Source organism: Trachemys scripta, chromosome 1, assembly GCF_013100865.1.
Source record: "Trachemys scripta elegans isolate TJP31775 chromosome 1, CAS_Tse_1.0, whole genome shotgun sequence".
Classification (NCBI taxonomy): Eukaryota; Metazoa; Chordata; order Testudines; family Emydidae; genus Trachemys; species Trachemys scripta.
Window position 1 is genome coordinate 99,561,110 of NC_048298.1, and position 17,036 is coordinate 99,578,145.

General features: G+C 43.8%; 1 protein-coding gene across 3 annotated transcripts in view; it reads right to left on the reverse strand.

The window, feature by feature from the left end:
* Positions 1–17,036, reverse strand: part of TBXAS1 (thromboxane A synthase 1) — a 327,489-nt gene that overhangs the window by 123,381 nt on the left and 187,072 nt on the right. For all 3 annotated transcript variants that reach the window (XM_034778962.1, XM_034778970.1, XM_034778954.1), the window contains 2 exons: positions 11,510–11,626; positions 105–193 (listed from right to left, as the gene is read on the reverse strand). In XM_034778962.1, the coding sequence (XP_034634853.1) occupies positions 105–193; positions 11,510–11,626 (206 nt within the window). The remainder of the gene's footprint in view (positions 1–104; positions 194–11,509; positions 11,627–17,036) is intronic.

The window sequence follows — 17,036 nt, forward strand, 5'->3', positions numbered from 1 at the left end:
AAAGACTGAGAACTCCTTTTGTAAAGTAAGTGTGTATTTAGGGGAAGCGTGACTATTCAAGTATTTTGAAAAGGTGGTTCTCATTTGTAGTGTGGTGAATATACCTTTGGATATCAAAAGCCTTGCCAGAATCTGCATACACCTTCAAGTTACTCAGCAGGACATCACATGCTTGGTTTATTAGTGGAGTCATCTGAAAAGGAACACAAATGGCATAATGAAAAACCTCAATAACTTCCTCTATATTAGTTACAAACAGTAGATGGTACAGTGCTCACGAGATCTTCTGTATCAGTGCATGAGTAATTTTTTCTGAGGAAGAAGGAATCTTGGAGGGGGGGCGGACAGACACCCCTTGTTTCTCAGGGCTAGTCTACACACTAGAAGCGCTACAGCTGCGCCAGTGCAGCACGTCTAGTAAAGATGCTCTATGTTGACTGGAGAGAGCTCTCCCATGAGCATAATAAAACCACCTCCACGAGAGGCAGTAGCTATGTCAGCGGGGGAAGCTCTCCCGTCGACATGGCTGTCCACACCGGTGCTAAGATCGGTGTAACTGACGTCACTCTGGGGGTGGCTCATTCACACCCTGGAGCAACATAAGTTATACTGACATAAGTGGCAGTGTGTACAAGCTCTCAGTTCTGACCACAAAGAATATGCCAGCTCCACCCGCTGGCTGCTGCACAGCCTAAACGCAAACCAGGAAATCCTGACTGAATGTCCACAGAAGTTGGGTTCCTGTCTAACTCTGGTTACACTTTAGACTGCAAACAAACAAAGACACACCACCTCTTTTCTCCATTATGCCCCAACCCAATATAGATGGTGACTTACAATGACCAGTGTGTACGGTACATTCAAAATGAGATGGTACAGTCTCAAGGACAGGGAACATACCTTCTTTATAACTGCAATCCTAAAAAAAGGGATCAGCATGTATAGACCCTTACTTCTGTGTAGAATCCTGTTGAAGGCAGTGAGTTTTGCAGATCTGAAGACTGTTAGCAAAGCACCATATAAATGCCTGGTGTTATAGTCCACTACAGTGTGCAGAGACCAGTATTATCACTACATGGGGAAAAGGTTCTTGGGAACAGCAATTGCCACTACATGGATATGCACATGGTTAATGCCCCTCAAAATACTCTGCTAACAGTCCTTTGCAGGTGATGACACATGATGGTCAAGAGTGGATCTGACCATTAGACTCCAATCACAATTATGTTCCATGGGTGGCTTGACTACTTGGGTTAGTGCACAGCCTGTGATCTGAGTGGTTTCCGAGTAGCAGCCGTGTTAGTCTGTATCCGCAAAAAGAACAGGCCATCATGTGCCAGCACTGCCCCTCTGCCATGTACGTTGGCCAAACCGGACAGTCTCTACGCAAAAGAATTAATGGACACAAATCTGACATCAGGAATCATAATACTCAAAAACCAGTGGGAGAACACTTTAACCTGTCTGGCCATTCAATGACAGACCTGCAGATGGCTATCTTACAACAGAAAAACTTCAAAAACAGACTCCAACGAGAGACTGCTGAGCTGGAATTGATATGCAAACTAGATACAATCAACTCAGGATTGAATAAGGACTGGGAATGGCTGAGCCATTACAGACACTGAATCTATCTCCCCTTGTAAATATTCTCACACTTGTTATCAAACTGTCTGTACTGGGCTAGCTTGATTATCACTTCAAAAAAAATTTTTTCTCTTACTTAATTGGCCTCTCAGAGTTGGTAAGACAACCTCCCACCTGTTCATGCTCTCTGTATGTGTGTATACATATCCCCTCAATATATGTTCCACTCTATATGCATCCGAAGAAGTGGGCAGTAGCCCACGAAAGCTTATGCTCTAATAAATTTGTTAGTCTCTAAGGTGCCACAAGTACTCCTGTTCTTTTTGTGATCTGAGTGTATCCCGTGGCAGCACTGTCTGCTATGTCCTTTTCTTCACAGGGAGTGTGAATTGTACTTCTCTATAATCCATGATTTGCTACCTCATTGTATCCCCAGTGACTATTATATGCACCCATTGGAATACAAACTGCCTAGATTGGCAGCCACATACACCCGCAAGCTCCACACCCTCCTTGCCTTCCTATCCAGGTATTCTGCATGGATGTGAACCAGCATGATAAGAGCAAACAGGCTTGTGCTACTCCTGTGGCACTCTTACCAAAAAATGACTTATTGCATCCTCTTGCTACATCAACAGAGCAATGTGGGCTGCCCATCCAAGTTCATGGTTGCTTGGCACCTCTGCCTTCGCAAAACTGGCATAACACTTTGTACACAGGCACAGTGCCATCTGAACACATGGTCCGTAGTACAAACAGCCAAGAGATCAGTGGATGAGCAACCAATATGTTTACTGAAGGCAACATTCCGAGTTAGGAATATTGTTAGTCACTTGAGCTTCCATTCCTATACTTAAAGGAACAGGACATTACTATTTCAGCTCAAAACTGGATTGATTTGGGCCTCATACTAGAAATCTCATAATGTGAATTCTGATGAAGCCAGATTGGTATTCTGCAAAAGTAGCTGAGATGGTAGGGAAGTTATAGTGCAATCTCCTTTCCCCCTTGGCTTCCCCAGGCCAGGAAAGTCCCCTGCAAAGAGGTTCTTCTCAAATGGTTCAATGAAATTAACAGAAATCCGTTAAACAGGTTGAAATGGTGTGAAATGTTGTTTTGTAACCGCTGGGTTAAACCCTTCCAAATAACAGAATCATTTAAGGAGAACAAAACAAAAATCAGTATTTTAAACAGGTATGATTATTAAACATATGGTGATCATTATATATTTTCTTTTAATTGCCTTATTTTCTCCTTCATTCCTCATCACCAGATATGCAGCCACCCAGCCAGTTGTTATAGCTTTCCAACAGCTGATGGGATGGGGGTGGAGAGGGTTACTCTTGTGGTGGACAAGGCAGCTCACTCTATTGCTCGGAATTTCTATACTCTGCCAGCCCTTGAAATCTCTGAATATTGTTGCACTTTATTTCTACCCATACGATTTTTTTGTTGGCCAATCTACCTAGGGAAATGGAAGTTAACAAGGATTTGATTTGTTGTGAATGTGTGCAGGCATTGTTAAAGGGTAGGGATACATTGACAAGACAATTATTTGCATAAGAAGACTATGCAGGATATATATTTAACTATTTTTCTTGCCGGGGGGAGGAGGCATAAATAACTTAATGATAAATACATAAAAAGACCACAGGCTGACACATTTATTGATTCATGAGCAATTTAAGCCCTTTGTTTAATCATCAAAAAAAAATAGTGGTGGTGGGGGAAAAGAAATTACAGAAAACTTTTAAAAAAATACAGTACAGTAATAAACAAACTCAGCAGCTATGCCCTGGAGACCACTACCTTACTACACATTGTCATTTGCCAATCAGAATGCAAGAGCTCCACAACCTATGATTTTCTGTTAAGTAAATGAACTCCAGCTGCTGTACATTCTGACTGGCTGGTAGTAACATAATGGAGTAAAACTGAAACAGTATGTTCCTTGTAAATATTTGATCTGCCAGTTATCTAATGGCAAGAGTATCCCAGTGTCCAGATTTATTTCTATCTGCCAAAGGAGAGTGCTTGGGGTTGGGTTTTTCTTGTTGCCAGGGGCTTCCTTGCGTAATCTTGCCAATATATGGCCTGGCACAAAACAGTTAGTTTCTGGCACTATGTATACACAGTACACTGGGGTGTTTACTTTGCTCAATAGCATCATAGTCACACTCCTCTGAGTAACCACATTTCTGAATATTTAATTTTATCTGCCTTAATATTAGCCCCCACAATATGCCATAGAAAGACACGTTTCCTGCCACACAGAGCTTACATCAAAAGTGTCATAAGCGATGAACAACGTATGAGCAAAATATTCAAGGTGATATTGTTTCCGTATCAGATTACTTTTTTAAACAGTGTTTTATTTTCCCCAACCCCGCTTTACCAACCATCGCTGGTGGGTGGAACAAAACCAATCACCCAGTCAGATGGTGCCCATTTTAATGGGAGTGTCTGGAGATCATCTGCTGATGTTCTCTAGGGGCAAAGGGAAGGGCTTGCATGGTATGTTTCCCTTTGCAATCATTGGCAGCTCCTGCTGCTTACTCTTGCTCGCTATCACAGAGGCTGGTGGATGGAGGTTCCTTCCTCAAGATGATAGACAAACACAGTGTTAAACAGGGTTAAGGAGTACTAAACTCCCAACTTGATTCATGGGGATGGGTCTACACTCTGCAGGACTCACTGAACATCCTTTCCACCCTAAGCGATTATTATTTCCTAACTATATCATGTCATGTTAACAATTTTCCATAATAACGATCTCAGCCTTCAGCAAAACTGGTTAACCAATTGTCTGCTGCTATAGCATTAAAACCTCACCTTTATATATTAAAAATAATAATTAAAATAGCAATAAGATTGTGTATGTTCATCAATAATAATCATTCAGATTTTCATACTGTATTGCACAAGAGCAGGCATCACTATCATACAGCACTGTGACAGCATGATATGGGCTGGAGAACAGTAATTCATGGATTATAAAAACAGAAATGACTGCCGCGATTATCTAGTCTGACTTCCTGCAAAACAGGTCATAGGACTTCCCTGAATTAATTCCTGTTTGGATTAGAACATATATAGAGCCTGGGTAACCTTAATTTAGCCCCCTTCTGCTTATCCATTATGATACAGTCTTTAATTATATGATCATATGCTCTTTTTTTTTCCACAGGAGATAGGGGCAGCTCTAGCTTTTTTGCCGCCCCAAGCATGGCAGGCAGGCTGCCTTAGACGGCATGCCTGAGGGAGGTCCCCGGTACCACGGATTCGGCGGCATGCCTGCGGGAGGTCCGCCAGTCCCGCGGCTTCAGCATACCCACCGCCGAATTGCCGCTGCATCTGCGGGACTGGCAGACCTCCCGCAGGCAAGCCGCCAAAGGCGGCCTGACTGCCCCCTCGCAGGGACTGACAGGGCATCCCCTGCGGCTTGCCATCCCAGGCACGTGCTTGGAGCGCTGGTGCCTGGAGCCGCTGCTGACAGGAGATTTTAGGTGCAAAGCTCCAGCAAGTCTCTACTAAGCACATGCGAACTGTGGCTTGTAACTCCACCAAATCTGAGTGGATTTTTCCAGGGACAGAAAAAGGCACATCTCTGAAACAAAGGCCACCCCTTTTTGAAATTTCAAGCCCTGCTTCAAAGCATGGGGGCTCCATAGAGTCTCAAAAAATGTTGCCAGAATTTTTAACATGGGGAAAAAACACCTATTTTCCCCTCACCTTTATCTTCAAGAACACAGACATCTGTGCTCAAGTTTTCAACAACAACAAAATTCAAGCTGAAACAAACACCCAGCATATGAAATTATATCCTGAATGGTTAAAATTTCGGAAAGTTATAAGCAACTGAAATCAGGGCCTTTAAATGGGAAGTTTGGGGCACCCTTAATAATAAACAATGCTACCAGCTCGCCTATGAGGTCTATAGCTAGATGGTACAATGTGCCCAATACATATACACACAAATACTACACCAAAAATACTATATTGAAAGAATGTTACTAAGGTTGCAAAGCCAAGCATTCAAAAGTAGGAAATGCCAGAATTAAGGCCTGTGCAACCTTAATTCTACCTGCACATGAATTATGACACAGTGTTTAATTAAATTATTACATACCATTTGTTCTACAGACTTCCTGCCTCATTCAATGCACAGGATGAACTGTGTGCAGTCAATCAGACAGCTGTTAATATTTCTTTTTATCCTCATTATTCATGTGCCGATCTAGCAAAGTACAGGTATTTAAGTACTTTGCTGGATTGGGGCCTCAATGCGTGACCCCATGCCTTAATCTCTCTCTCTCTCTCTCTCTCTCTCTCTCCCACCACACACACACTTTATATATTCAATGGAGGGGGAAGTGCAGGACTAAACCCAGCGATTATGCCCTGTTGACACTTTTTTTTTTGGCTTGACATACAGTTGGTCTAACTTGCTAGGCAGGGTCCCTGCCCTGGTATTGGTGGTCTCATGGAACATGAGAACATTTGGCACCATCTAGGGACTAAGGGCCTAATCCAAAATCCACTGAAGTAAATGGGGCACTTTCCATTAACTTTGAAGGGCATTGGATCAGACCCACAGTGAGAAGCCCTGTGTGAGGAGGGGGAGAAGAGAACTACAAGCTCATGAAGAACTGGTGCTGGAACATTAGGAGCAGGTAGATAAGGCAGCAGTTGCACCAGTAATGGAGAGCCCACTCTGGGGACTCCATCTCCCAGTCCTGGTGGCAAGTAGGCAGGATATGAAAAGCCCCCGCCAGTCCAGATGACGCAAGAAACAGGAGTTTACTAGAGGCCAGGGAAAAAGAAGGAAGAGAAATTGCGGTTGACAGCATATAAGAGTCAAGAAAGATCATTTGAGGGGTGGGGACTCATGCCAGTGTTCATGACTCCCATACTCAAGCACTAGGGAAGACAAAAAGCAACTGCATCTCTTCCTTTGCAGTTAACTGATCAGACCCCAGTGAAGGGTCTAACATTGGGGCAGAAGGGACACTGAGGGTCCCACCCCACAAATAATCTTCTTTGACTCATATATGCAGTCACCCAAAATTTCTCTCCCTTTTAACTTCCCTTTATCGCAATTCTCTGTGTCATTCACTGTTGTTAACTCAGTGAAATAGCTTTTCCTAATGAAGGACCCACATGTGGGACAACTGCTCCAGCTCCCCAAACTGCATAACACATATTGGCATATTTCAGGAAGGAGCCCTAAAACAGTAGCATTTTGCTGAAAAGCCCAGCAATCACGGCACAGTCCTGAGAGGCACTTTCCAAACATCTTTGACTCATGGAGAACTCAGGGGAGTTACCGAGCTACACCCAGAATTCTGACCCACAGCTGCCACTGTCAGACTCTTCTTTTTAGCTGGATCTACTAGCTCCAAATATCTGAAATGGGCATGAGAGGGGTTTTAAATCACTGTTTGTACATCATCATCACAAGTTCTGCTTTGCAACCCTCTTTAGGTAGAAAAACAGCATTAACACAAGCTCCATTTCACTGATTGTTTAGAACAATGCTACACTGTGTTGCACACTTGAACTTTTTGTTTGAACGGGTGGCAATAGCCGAGAGGATTGCAGGTATACTGATAGGATATGGCAAGAGCACTGCAGCACAATCAGAATAAATAAAAATCAATAGAATTCTGCTGGTGTGGGCAGTAAAAGAGAGAAGAATTATTTATCAAGTCTGACAAGGGGTCCAGAACTGCAGGATCATCAGAAGTGTATTCTTTACTTTCATCAAGAAATGCTAAATAGGGCACCAAGATCACTACAGCATGAACAAACATCCTAACATCTTTTCTTGCTTTATTATATCATACCTAGAGAGAACTTTAAAAGAACCTTGGTGTAGCTATGATACTTCTAACACATCTTTTATCCAAGGACCTCAAAGCATGTGACTGACATCACTAACGAAGTAAGTCTTACAACAACCTCGTGAAGCAGGTATTATCATCCCCATTTTACAGAAGAGGAGACTGAGGCACAGAGCACTCACGTGCCTCTCTCAAGTTCATGCAGGAAGTCACTGGCAGAGCTGGGAAGAGAACCCAGATCTCCTGACTCCCAGTCTTGTGCTGTCTCTCCTAATCTGATTATTTATTACTCCTGGACAATCAAAAAGGAAGATATGTGCCTCACCCCAAAGCATTTATAATCTAAGGCCTATCCTGCAATCAGATTTGCTGATGACTCCAATGGGGCTCCACATGAGTGCAGAGGTCCATGCAACACATCTGACTGATTCTCAGGCCTCGATCCTGCAATGTTCTTATACTGCATTTGTCATTACGATAGCTCAGTGCTTCACACTAACAAGCATTAAAACCTCCTCCAATGAGAGTGAGCTGTTTTACTAGTTTTACTAACCTTTTTGTGTTTATTAGAAAAAGAAAAAGAAAAAGAAAAAGAAAGGGGAGAAAAGACAGCATATGGAACTTCATAAAAACAACGTTCGAATAGCATTCAACTTTTAATGCAAACAAGTTAGGAGATTCAGGGTGAATGAATTGTGGAAGCCGCATAGAAAATTTTGAAACACATTAGAAAAACAATTCTCCTAATATAGGCAGCACCGGCATGGTCACCTAACAATTAACAATGCTCAGCTTTGTTGAAATTTTCCATATTTGGTGTCTGCCTCTGGTTGACTTTTTTCAGAATACCACAGAGTCAGGTGAAAATCCTTAGTGAATTTCTCAATCACGCCACTCCCCTGGCTTTGTGGAAAAACAAGGTGAGGTGTGGGCCTTGTAGGTCTGTCAACCCAGGTCTCCCATCCAGACACAGAAAAACTGCCCCTAATGTAAAGTACTAGCTTTCTACATGTGATGTTGTCCCCTAGTGACTAGCCCACAGAGTGAATAAGGAGCCTACTGTTACTACCAGCTCTGAAGCTGTAGCTCAAGTAGTAGAGGCCAGTGTTTTTAAAACTGAAGAACAAGGGTTCCTAGACCCAGTTCTCCAGGTGTGTGTGTAATTTATCTGGCAGCTGTGTTGGTTGTCTTCAGCACACAGGTTCATTAGAATATTGCCCTACTGCAGGCCTCAATCTCCCTGTTATCCTACAGCATTCAGGTAGATAATGGTTTGCTCAGAACGGAGCTGTAACCTATATTGCTCATGTGCAACTCCCAGCACTCGCTGAGGATTTTTGCAGCCTCTGTAAATGCTGTGGAAGAGCCTGTTAGCGCCCCAGGGAACCGGGGCATAGTAGAACACCAGGGGACATGGTGATGCAAGTGCTCCAGAAAAAACTGTGAAAGGGGTTCATTTTCTTACTGCCAGGCAGGCCTGTGCTAAGGCCCCAATGATCTGAGAGAAGAGGTGGGCAGGTTCCTGGAAAGAAGAACTATTCATCAAGCAGCTGGCCATTTCCTGCCACTCCCACTCTTGGGATAGGACTGCAGGTGACAGACCCTGCAGGTGAAGCATCGTAACATGACAACGATATGGTGCAAATGCCATTAAAATGCAATGCCACACTGAAGTGTTAGAGGCTAATGAACTCCAACCTATGATGTCTGGATTGAGCCTGGCAGAAATGAAAAAAGGTGCAGGAGGAAAAAAAATACAAGCAATTCGCCCAGACTCTTAGATGCCAAATTTTACATCAAAAGCAGCCAATTTGTAATTCCTTGAAAAACGGGTTTTATAATGGAAACACTAATAGGATTAACTATATAGAAAAGTTCTGAGCACCAGGCTTTGCTGTAGTATGGCCAATACTAAAAACTAGCATTTTGTGTTATTGCAGTACTTCAGAGGCTCTGTAGAAAGTACTAAAGGTGGGTGGCTTAAGAAAAGGGGAGATGGATACCAATGAATGAGTATTGATTTCCTTTGAGAAATTCTAGTATGACTACTACATTAAGCAGCGGAGAGAAGCCTGTGTGAGCGAGGAGTTAAATCATGTTAAACTGAAATCCCAGGACAGAATACCACTTTTGATTTAAAATGATATACAAGGATGAGGAGCATATACATTCAAAAGAATTTCACACAGAATCATCTAAAATAACCAAGAACACCCCTACCAGGAAAGCACCGTACCCAGATGTATCATTTTCTGCTGGAAAAAAACAAGCACAGTGGCAGGCAGAAACAGAATAAGTATGGAACAATACTGCTGAAGCAACTGAGCGAACTGATTTAGGTTACTTGTGGGGATCCCCCTAAACTGGAGATAACATTTATCAACAAAAGGGAGTGGGGCATTCCAGACACACACAACACAGAGGAACAGAGGTAGCATTGTTTGAAGGAAGCTCTTCCCTGATTGTTTAGACTTGAACACTCCCCTCGTCACCTTGTACAACAGAGTAGGAAAAGTCTTCTTTTTCTAATAACTAACAGCATGCTAACAGTCTCAGCATACACAGTTTGGAACAGGGAGCAAAAGGTGGAAGAAGGCTGAAACATAAATGTTACCGTATGCACATGTGAGCTTGCTGCTAGACATTAAGTCAGCACAGGGCTTAATCCTCTAGCTTTAATCTCCTTTGGTGGTGTTCCTTTGCTACCAAGCAGAATGAGATGTGAGTGTGGATTCTTCTCCTCCCACATTAAAAAATTAACTCTGCAAACACTTATATGCATCATCACCACAAAGCACAATGTCCAAAGAATCTTTTTCCCCCCTAACATAGACCTGACTGGCGCCAGCAGGGGTTGCTCTGTACAAACCAGGTGGTGATTGGTTTTATCTTTTGTTAGTTTAAACAGCAAAAAGCTGAAGCCCCGGAACTGCTCTGTGCTGAAGACATGCAGTAAGAGAGATTAATTTTAGCTAAGGAAATGCAAAAAACTCTCCTCTTCAGCCACACCATTGCTGAATAATCATTTGAGTATTTAAAAATCCCGTCTATGAAATTTGCTATCAAGCCAGTTGCAGAGTCAGTGTCTAGATGCATAACCAATGATATTGTCAGTTCTGATTAATCAGCGGTCCTTGCCAGGCTTATGTCCAATTAGAATTTACCATAATAAGGAGGTGACAGCTGGTGTTGCTAAGCAACTGCTGTCTATAGAGCTAAAGAAGCCAGACGCATTTAGATGTTACTGTGGATTTCGACAGCAACATGTCAAAATAACACAAGCTTCTGCCCAGTGGAAAATTTTACAACCAAGAACTGGGCACCAGAGTGAGGAATGTGTTTCCTTTTCAGCATAAATGCAAAAAAGGAAGATTTGTTTTAAAGCAGAGTTTATCCAGTCAATCCTTACTCTGCATTTAATTAAGAGATATAGTGTCAATGGAATACAACTTTGTCATAAGATAATGGTCTCCTACTGTAAATAAATGCTGAGAAATTTACAGAAAATTAGCAGAAAGATATTTATTTTCACTCAGTGGTATTTATCTTGCAACTACATTCTATTCCAGTGACCTATTTCTATTATATCCCAGAATTAAAGAATAAAGGGGAGAGGGGGATGAAAAGAGACTGACAGAGGTTTGTGCATTAAAGTGAGAGCTGCTAATTCTGCAAATACTGAAAAGCTGTGTTCTGATTGGTAGAGAGCATTAACCTTTTCTGTACTTTTGTCCATCAGAGCAGCTTATTTTTAAAAGTTTATTTATTTATTTATTACATCTGCTACACTTTTATGAGCATGCTGATTTCTTACTGGAGAAAGTTATAAGGCCAGATGCTCAGCTGATACAGAACAGCACAGCTGTACTGAAGTCAACAGAGCTATGCTGATTTACACTAGCTGACGCTCTGGCCCACATTGTGTTGATACACACACAACAATGGGGCTTGAACAGTTTGACAATGACATGTTGACAGTCCTTTAAATATCCTTGAAGTGCAGCATACAAGGAAAGTGCTTGCAGAAGACAAAACATCAGTTTCTTTGGATTAAAGCGATGGCACTTACTGCATCTTACCTCTTTCATTTTTGCAGCGCTGAAGGCTGGGGTCAGTATGCTCCGGACTTCTTTCCACCTCTGATCCCGCAGACAAAGAATGCTGTCAATTACTGGCTTGGTAACCAAGCCTGGTGTCTGAATCAAAATAAATTCAAACGGGGGTTAAAACACATGGCACTAGAATTATTTTAGCATCCCAAAAAATTACAAGGGACAGATTCTGATACATATTGAATAGTATCTTACTCTACAAATCATCCCACTGAAGTCCATATCAAAACAAGGGAGGAGTATTAGAATGCAGCCCTAACATATTACATTGAAATACAGGACAAGGCCCAATCCCAGTCTGTACTCAACACAAAACTCTACTTGTTGGGTGTCTCTCACTGATAGTTCTATCTGAGTAAGAAGCTGAAGATTGTGATCATTATTGGTCAAACGTAATATTACTTTTAAATGGTCCTTTTCCCTTTGTTAGGTCCCACAGTGTCCGGCCCCACTCCGATTATGGGCTTTTGCACCACGAAGACATCCAGCATCCACTAAGCTTGTAATACCAACACCAGCTATGGTAGGGTTACCATATTTAAAAAATAAAAAAAGAGGACACTCCATGGGCCCTAGCCCCGCCCCTTTCCCACCCCCAGCCCTGCCCCTTTCCCACCCCGGCCCCGGCGGAGCAGGTTCCGGAGGCACGGGGGCTGCCCGAAGCCAGTAGCGCTGGCTCGGGCAGCGTGGCTCTTAAACAGAGCCGAAGTCTGAGTCCGGGGAGGAGCAGAGCAGCCACGGGAGAGGAAGTGCCCGGCCGGTATTTTTCCCGGACATGTTCGGCTTTTTGGCAATTCCCCCCGGACGGGGGTTTGATTGCCGAAAAGCCGGACATGTTCGGGAAAAAACGGACGTATGGTAACCCTAAGCTATGGAATCCCTCTAAAGAAAGTAATGCCAGCCAAAGTGTTGTTTAGGTAAAGGAGGGGGTGTTTGGAAGGAGGTTTGTTACACTTAACGTATTTTACAAAACTATGCAGTGTATTTTATCTTGCAAAATGTCTAAAGTTCTACTGTAAAAATATTTGGTAACACCACACAGCATAGTAAACTAATGGCACTAATCTGACATTGCACAGACAGCTCTGAGCAATAGTGGGTTGATTGCCAGAAAAAGAGTGCATAGTGGGACACTGCATCAAAAGGAGAGGCTGCAATCCACATAAGAATGAATGTCATAAGACAAAACAGAATGGGCATATGAACCATTATTTTCATGGGGCAATAAGGGGCATTCAGTACATAGTAAATGCTGGGGAAGATTTGACAGTTCCCTTCAAATCATCTTTAAAGTAATTCTTTACTTTTATAGTTTTTATTCTTTGTATGAGGCCAATTTAAAGCAGAACCTTCTTCAAAGTTCATAAAGGTCCTTGTAAATAAAATTTCTTTCCTCAAGGATTTAGCAAATCATTGATTTCTCACCTCCTGCCCCACCTTGTGCTTCCGATCCACACGAACCAACATGGCCCTGCTCTTTCATTTACTTCCTCATTTGTGCACCAGGCTTGTCCCATTCCTACTCAACAGCAGAAAACTCTGGGAGCCCCTTGCATTCCCTTATGCACAGGTAGGGGGACAGAGAGAGAGGGCTGAATGAATGCTGCCAGCTGTGCTCAGTACCCCATAAGGAGGCACGTCTAAGGACTAGGTTAGGTGGGGATTTGGCCCAGTCCAAGAAGTTGGAAAGTTGTATAGGGGAGGGACCCTTGCTGAATCTTTTCTTAAACTGTAGTGAGGACCGTTGGCAAGTACACTCCCTACACAAAGTGCCTCTGAAAGCATTATGCTGGCTCCAAGGTCTCTACAACCATAGGGCCTCCAGCCACTATCAAATGCCCAGTGCAACTGAGTAGGCAAGGAGAATGCAACTGAGACAAAGAGCCAGGGTAGGGTGACCAGATGTCCCAATTTGACAGGGACAGTCCCGATTTTTAGGTCTTTTTCTTATGTAGGCTCCTATTACCCCCACCCCCTGTCCAGATTTTTCACATTTGCTGTCTGGTCACCCTAAGCCAGGGGCAGTGAAGAGACAGGACTGGGACAGAAGGAGTCAAGCTTGGGGGAAATGGGTAGATGGGCCTGTGCCCACTAAAGAACACTCCCCTACAGAGCCTGTAATGGAACCCAAGATTCCTGCTTCTCAACCTTCCTCTGCTGTCAGCAAATATCAATGAAACCCACTGGCAATGCATGTAACTTATATCCCATCCCTACTGCTGATCAACATTGAGGACAACCTACTATTGCTCTCAGTTACTCCATTAGCTCAAGTGGCAGAGGTCTGTGTATGCAGGGGTCTCAAACTCAAATGACCACGAGGGCCACATGAGGACTAGTACATTGGCCGAAGGCCGCATTACTGACACCTCCCCGCACCACCCTTGGCCCCGCCCCCACTCCACCCCTTTCATGAGGCCCTGCCCCCATTCCAACTCCTTCCTGCCCCCAGGGAGGGTAGGAGGGGTGTGGTGGGGGCTCAGGGCAGGCCGTTGGGGTGTGAGGTGCAGGAGGGGTGTGGGGTACAGCAGGGGGTTGGGCTGAAGGAGGGGTTCGGGGGGACGGGCTCCAGCCCAACACACACCAGGGACAGGGCAGGTCGCCTGCCTGTCTGTTTCCACACCGCTCCGGGAAATGGCCGGAACCTGGAGGAGGAGGGGCACAAGGGTCTGTGTGTTGCTGTTGCTTCAGGCACCAACCTCAGCAGCTCCCATTGGCCGGGAACGGGGAACTGTGGCCAATGGGAGCTGCTGGGGGCACTGCCTGAAGCAAGAGCAACACACAGACCCTTGTGCCCCTCCTCCCCCACGTTCCGTCCGCTTCCCGGAGTGGCAGGGGGCAGGGCAGGCAGCGAGCCTGCCCTTCCCCCGGTGCACGTCGGGCTGGAGCCACTCTAGGTAAACGCTGGGAGGGGGGCCACGAGGAGCTCGCGGGCCACAGAAAACAACCCCGCGGGCCGCATGCGGGCCTTGGGTCGCGTGTTTGAGACCCCTGGTGTAGTGGATCTAAAAATTCCAATCCTGCTGCTGACCCACGTGAGTGTTGACATGATGCCACATGATGAAATTTCTGGGGGGGTTTCAGTTTGATTTTTTTAAAAAAAACCTAGGAAATCTCACACCCACCCCCTACATTAAAAGAACAGTATTAAGGTTGCAAAGTCAAGCACTCAGAAGTTAGGAATTGCCAAAATTCAGATTGGCTTGCAATCTTAATTCAGCCCCCTTGTGTATATGCCTTATGATACAGTCTTAACAACATGAACACATGCTATTTTTTCCACAAGACCCCTGCCTCATTCAGTACACAGCATAGACCCACTCTGGGGATGAAACAAGGCTGTGTAGTGAAGTAAACTTGGCTGTAGAATGCCTGGTTTGTTTGTTGCAGACATTGTAGTGAATGAGGCAGGGGACTGCAGGAAGAGAAAAGCTGATCTCATGGTTAAGGCAGCTGACCGCTCCTGTGGAGAACTGGATTCTATCCCCCACCAGTGCCACAGAGTCACTTTGTAATGTTAGGAGAGTCCCTTAAATCAATCTTTTCACGCCTTGTCACTAATTGTATGTTTCTTACTTCCTGGGTGCCTGACTTGAGACCCTTGTGCCTGATTTGCAGAAGTGCTGAGCCCTCACAGAGGCAACTGAAGTCAATGGGAACTGTTCTCTGAACATATAGAACACAATATAATGCTAACTACTCTGAAAAAGTCAGGTCCTAGTTGTCTCAAACTGAGTATCTAAAATTAGTGGACATTTTTTAGCTTAATCTCTCTGTGCCTCAGCTCCCCACTGTAAAATGGCATAATACTACCCCCTCACCTCACAGGGTTTTGTGAAGAAAAATGAATTAATATTTGTAAAGCACTCAGATACAATAGTGACGAGCACCATAGAAAACCCATGAGGAAAGTAATGAATCTGTCTTCAGAGTATGGCTTGCATGGTGTGCAGTAAATAGGGCCTGGGGCCACACATTGAACAATGAGGATAAGACAAAATATTGAATTGCTGCTTACTGAGTGAGCTCCATCCATTCTGTGCACTGAATGAGGTAGGGGTCTTGTGGGAAAAATAGCATACGATCATGTAATTAAAGACTGTATCATAATGCACAAGGGGGCTGAATTTAGGTTGCGCAGGCAAGCTTAATTCTGACATTTCCAACTTTTGAGCACTTGACTTTGCAACCTTAATAATGTTCCTTTAATATAGTTGTGTGTGTGTGTGTGTGTGTGTGTGTGTGTGTGTGTGTGTGTGTGTGTGTATATATATATGTATGTATATATAAATCACACATACACTGAGGTGCTTTGAATAAGGAAGGTCAAATTTGGGGCTTACATTATTTGACATTGTCTTTAAATTGGGTACTATAGCATGCTCTGTTTAGCCAAGCAGCAGCAGAACTGATACGCTAGAGAGTACTTCATTTGTCAAGTTTTCCTTATCATTCCTGCAAACACTTTCTTGCTAATTGCATAACCTGTGTTACAGCTTCTCATAGCAGGAATGAAAATGAGTTTGGTATGACAATGAGCCTGAAGCATCTTGGTGAAGGATGAAGTGTCTTCTCTCTCAAAATGGAAATAGTAGAAGCTGCAACTGAGAATTTTTGATCATATGAAAATCACTACAAATTATTAGACAAAGCTGCTATAACGTTCTCTGGTTTTTGCTTTTAAGTCAAATGCAATCAGACTAATATTGCATCTGTTACAACCTAAAGATTCAACAACTGTTCTCTACTTCCTTTTCCTGAGTAGTCAGCCACTTCTGATTGTGATACAGTAATACTCTAGAGTGGAAGGAAGATTGTAACTGAAATTCAGAAATGGGTTTTGTGTGGGATGGGGCAAAGGGGAAGCTACAGTAATCTGCTGTGGCAGCATATACACAAAATGCCACTATCTTCAATCACGTTGTGACATTGGGCATGGCCAGAGAGAACGTGAGTGATCTTTGCTTCCAAATAAAGAGGTCTCTGCCTTAGCCCCAGGGCTTAAAAAATGTGCTTTACCATATGTGCATGCAATATCTTTTGGAATTTGTGCAGAAACTCCCTACCTAATAGTCTGCAACTCATGCTGTCCTTAAAGACAAAACCGCTGGCTCCTTCATCTTTGTGTCAATGTTCATCAAGTCTTTTGCTCCTGCTTTCAATTAATTATTAGTGGGCCAGACTGTACCCTACTGGGCTGGTAACATCAACACAGAACAGGGGGAGGAAAATTCTAGGAGGGTCTCCTCACAGAGCATCCTCTATGTTTCTCATTCAGGGAAGTGTGTGTGTGTGGGGGGGCTGTTAGAGAGAGCAAAAAGAGGATTGGATTTTTACACCCAGCAGAAAAAAGAAAGAGTCTGGCCCACACCCCCTCACATCTGCAGGGTTCTTGTGGAACTGGAAAGGACTCGGGGCCACATACACACAAACGATCTCTGGTGTGGACCTCAGAGAGATCTCTGCTGGGATACAGGAGATGCCACTTGTCCCC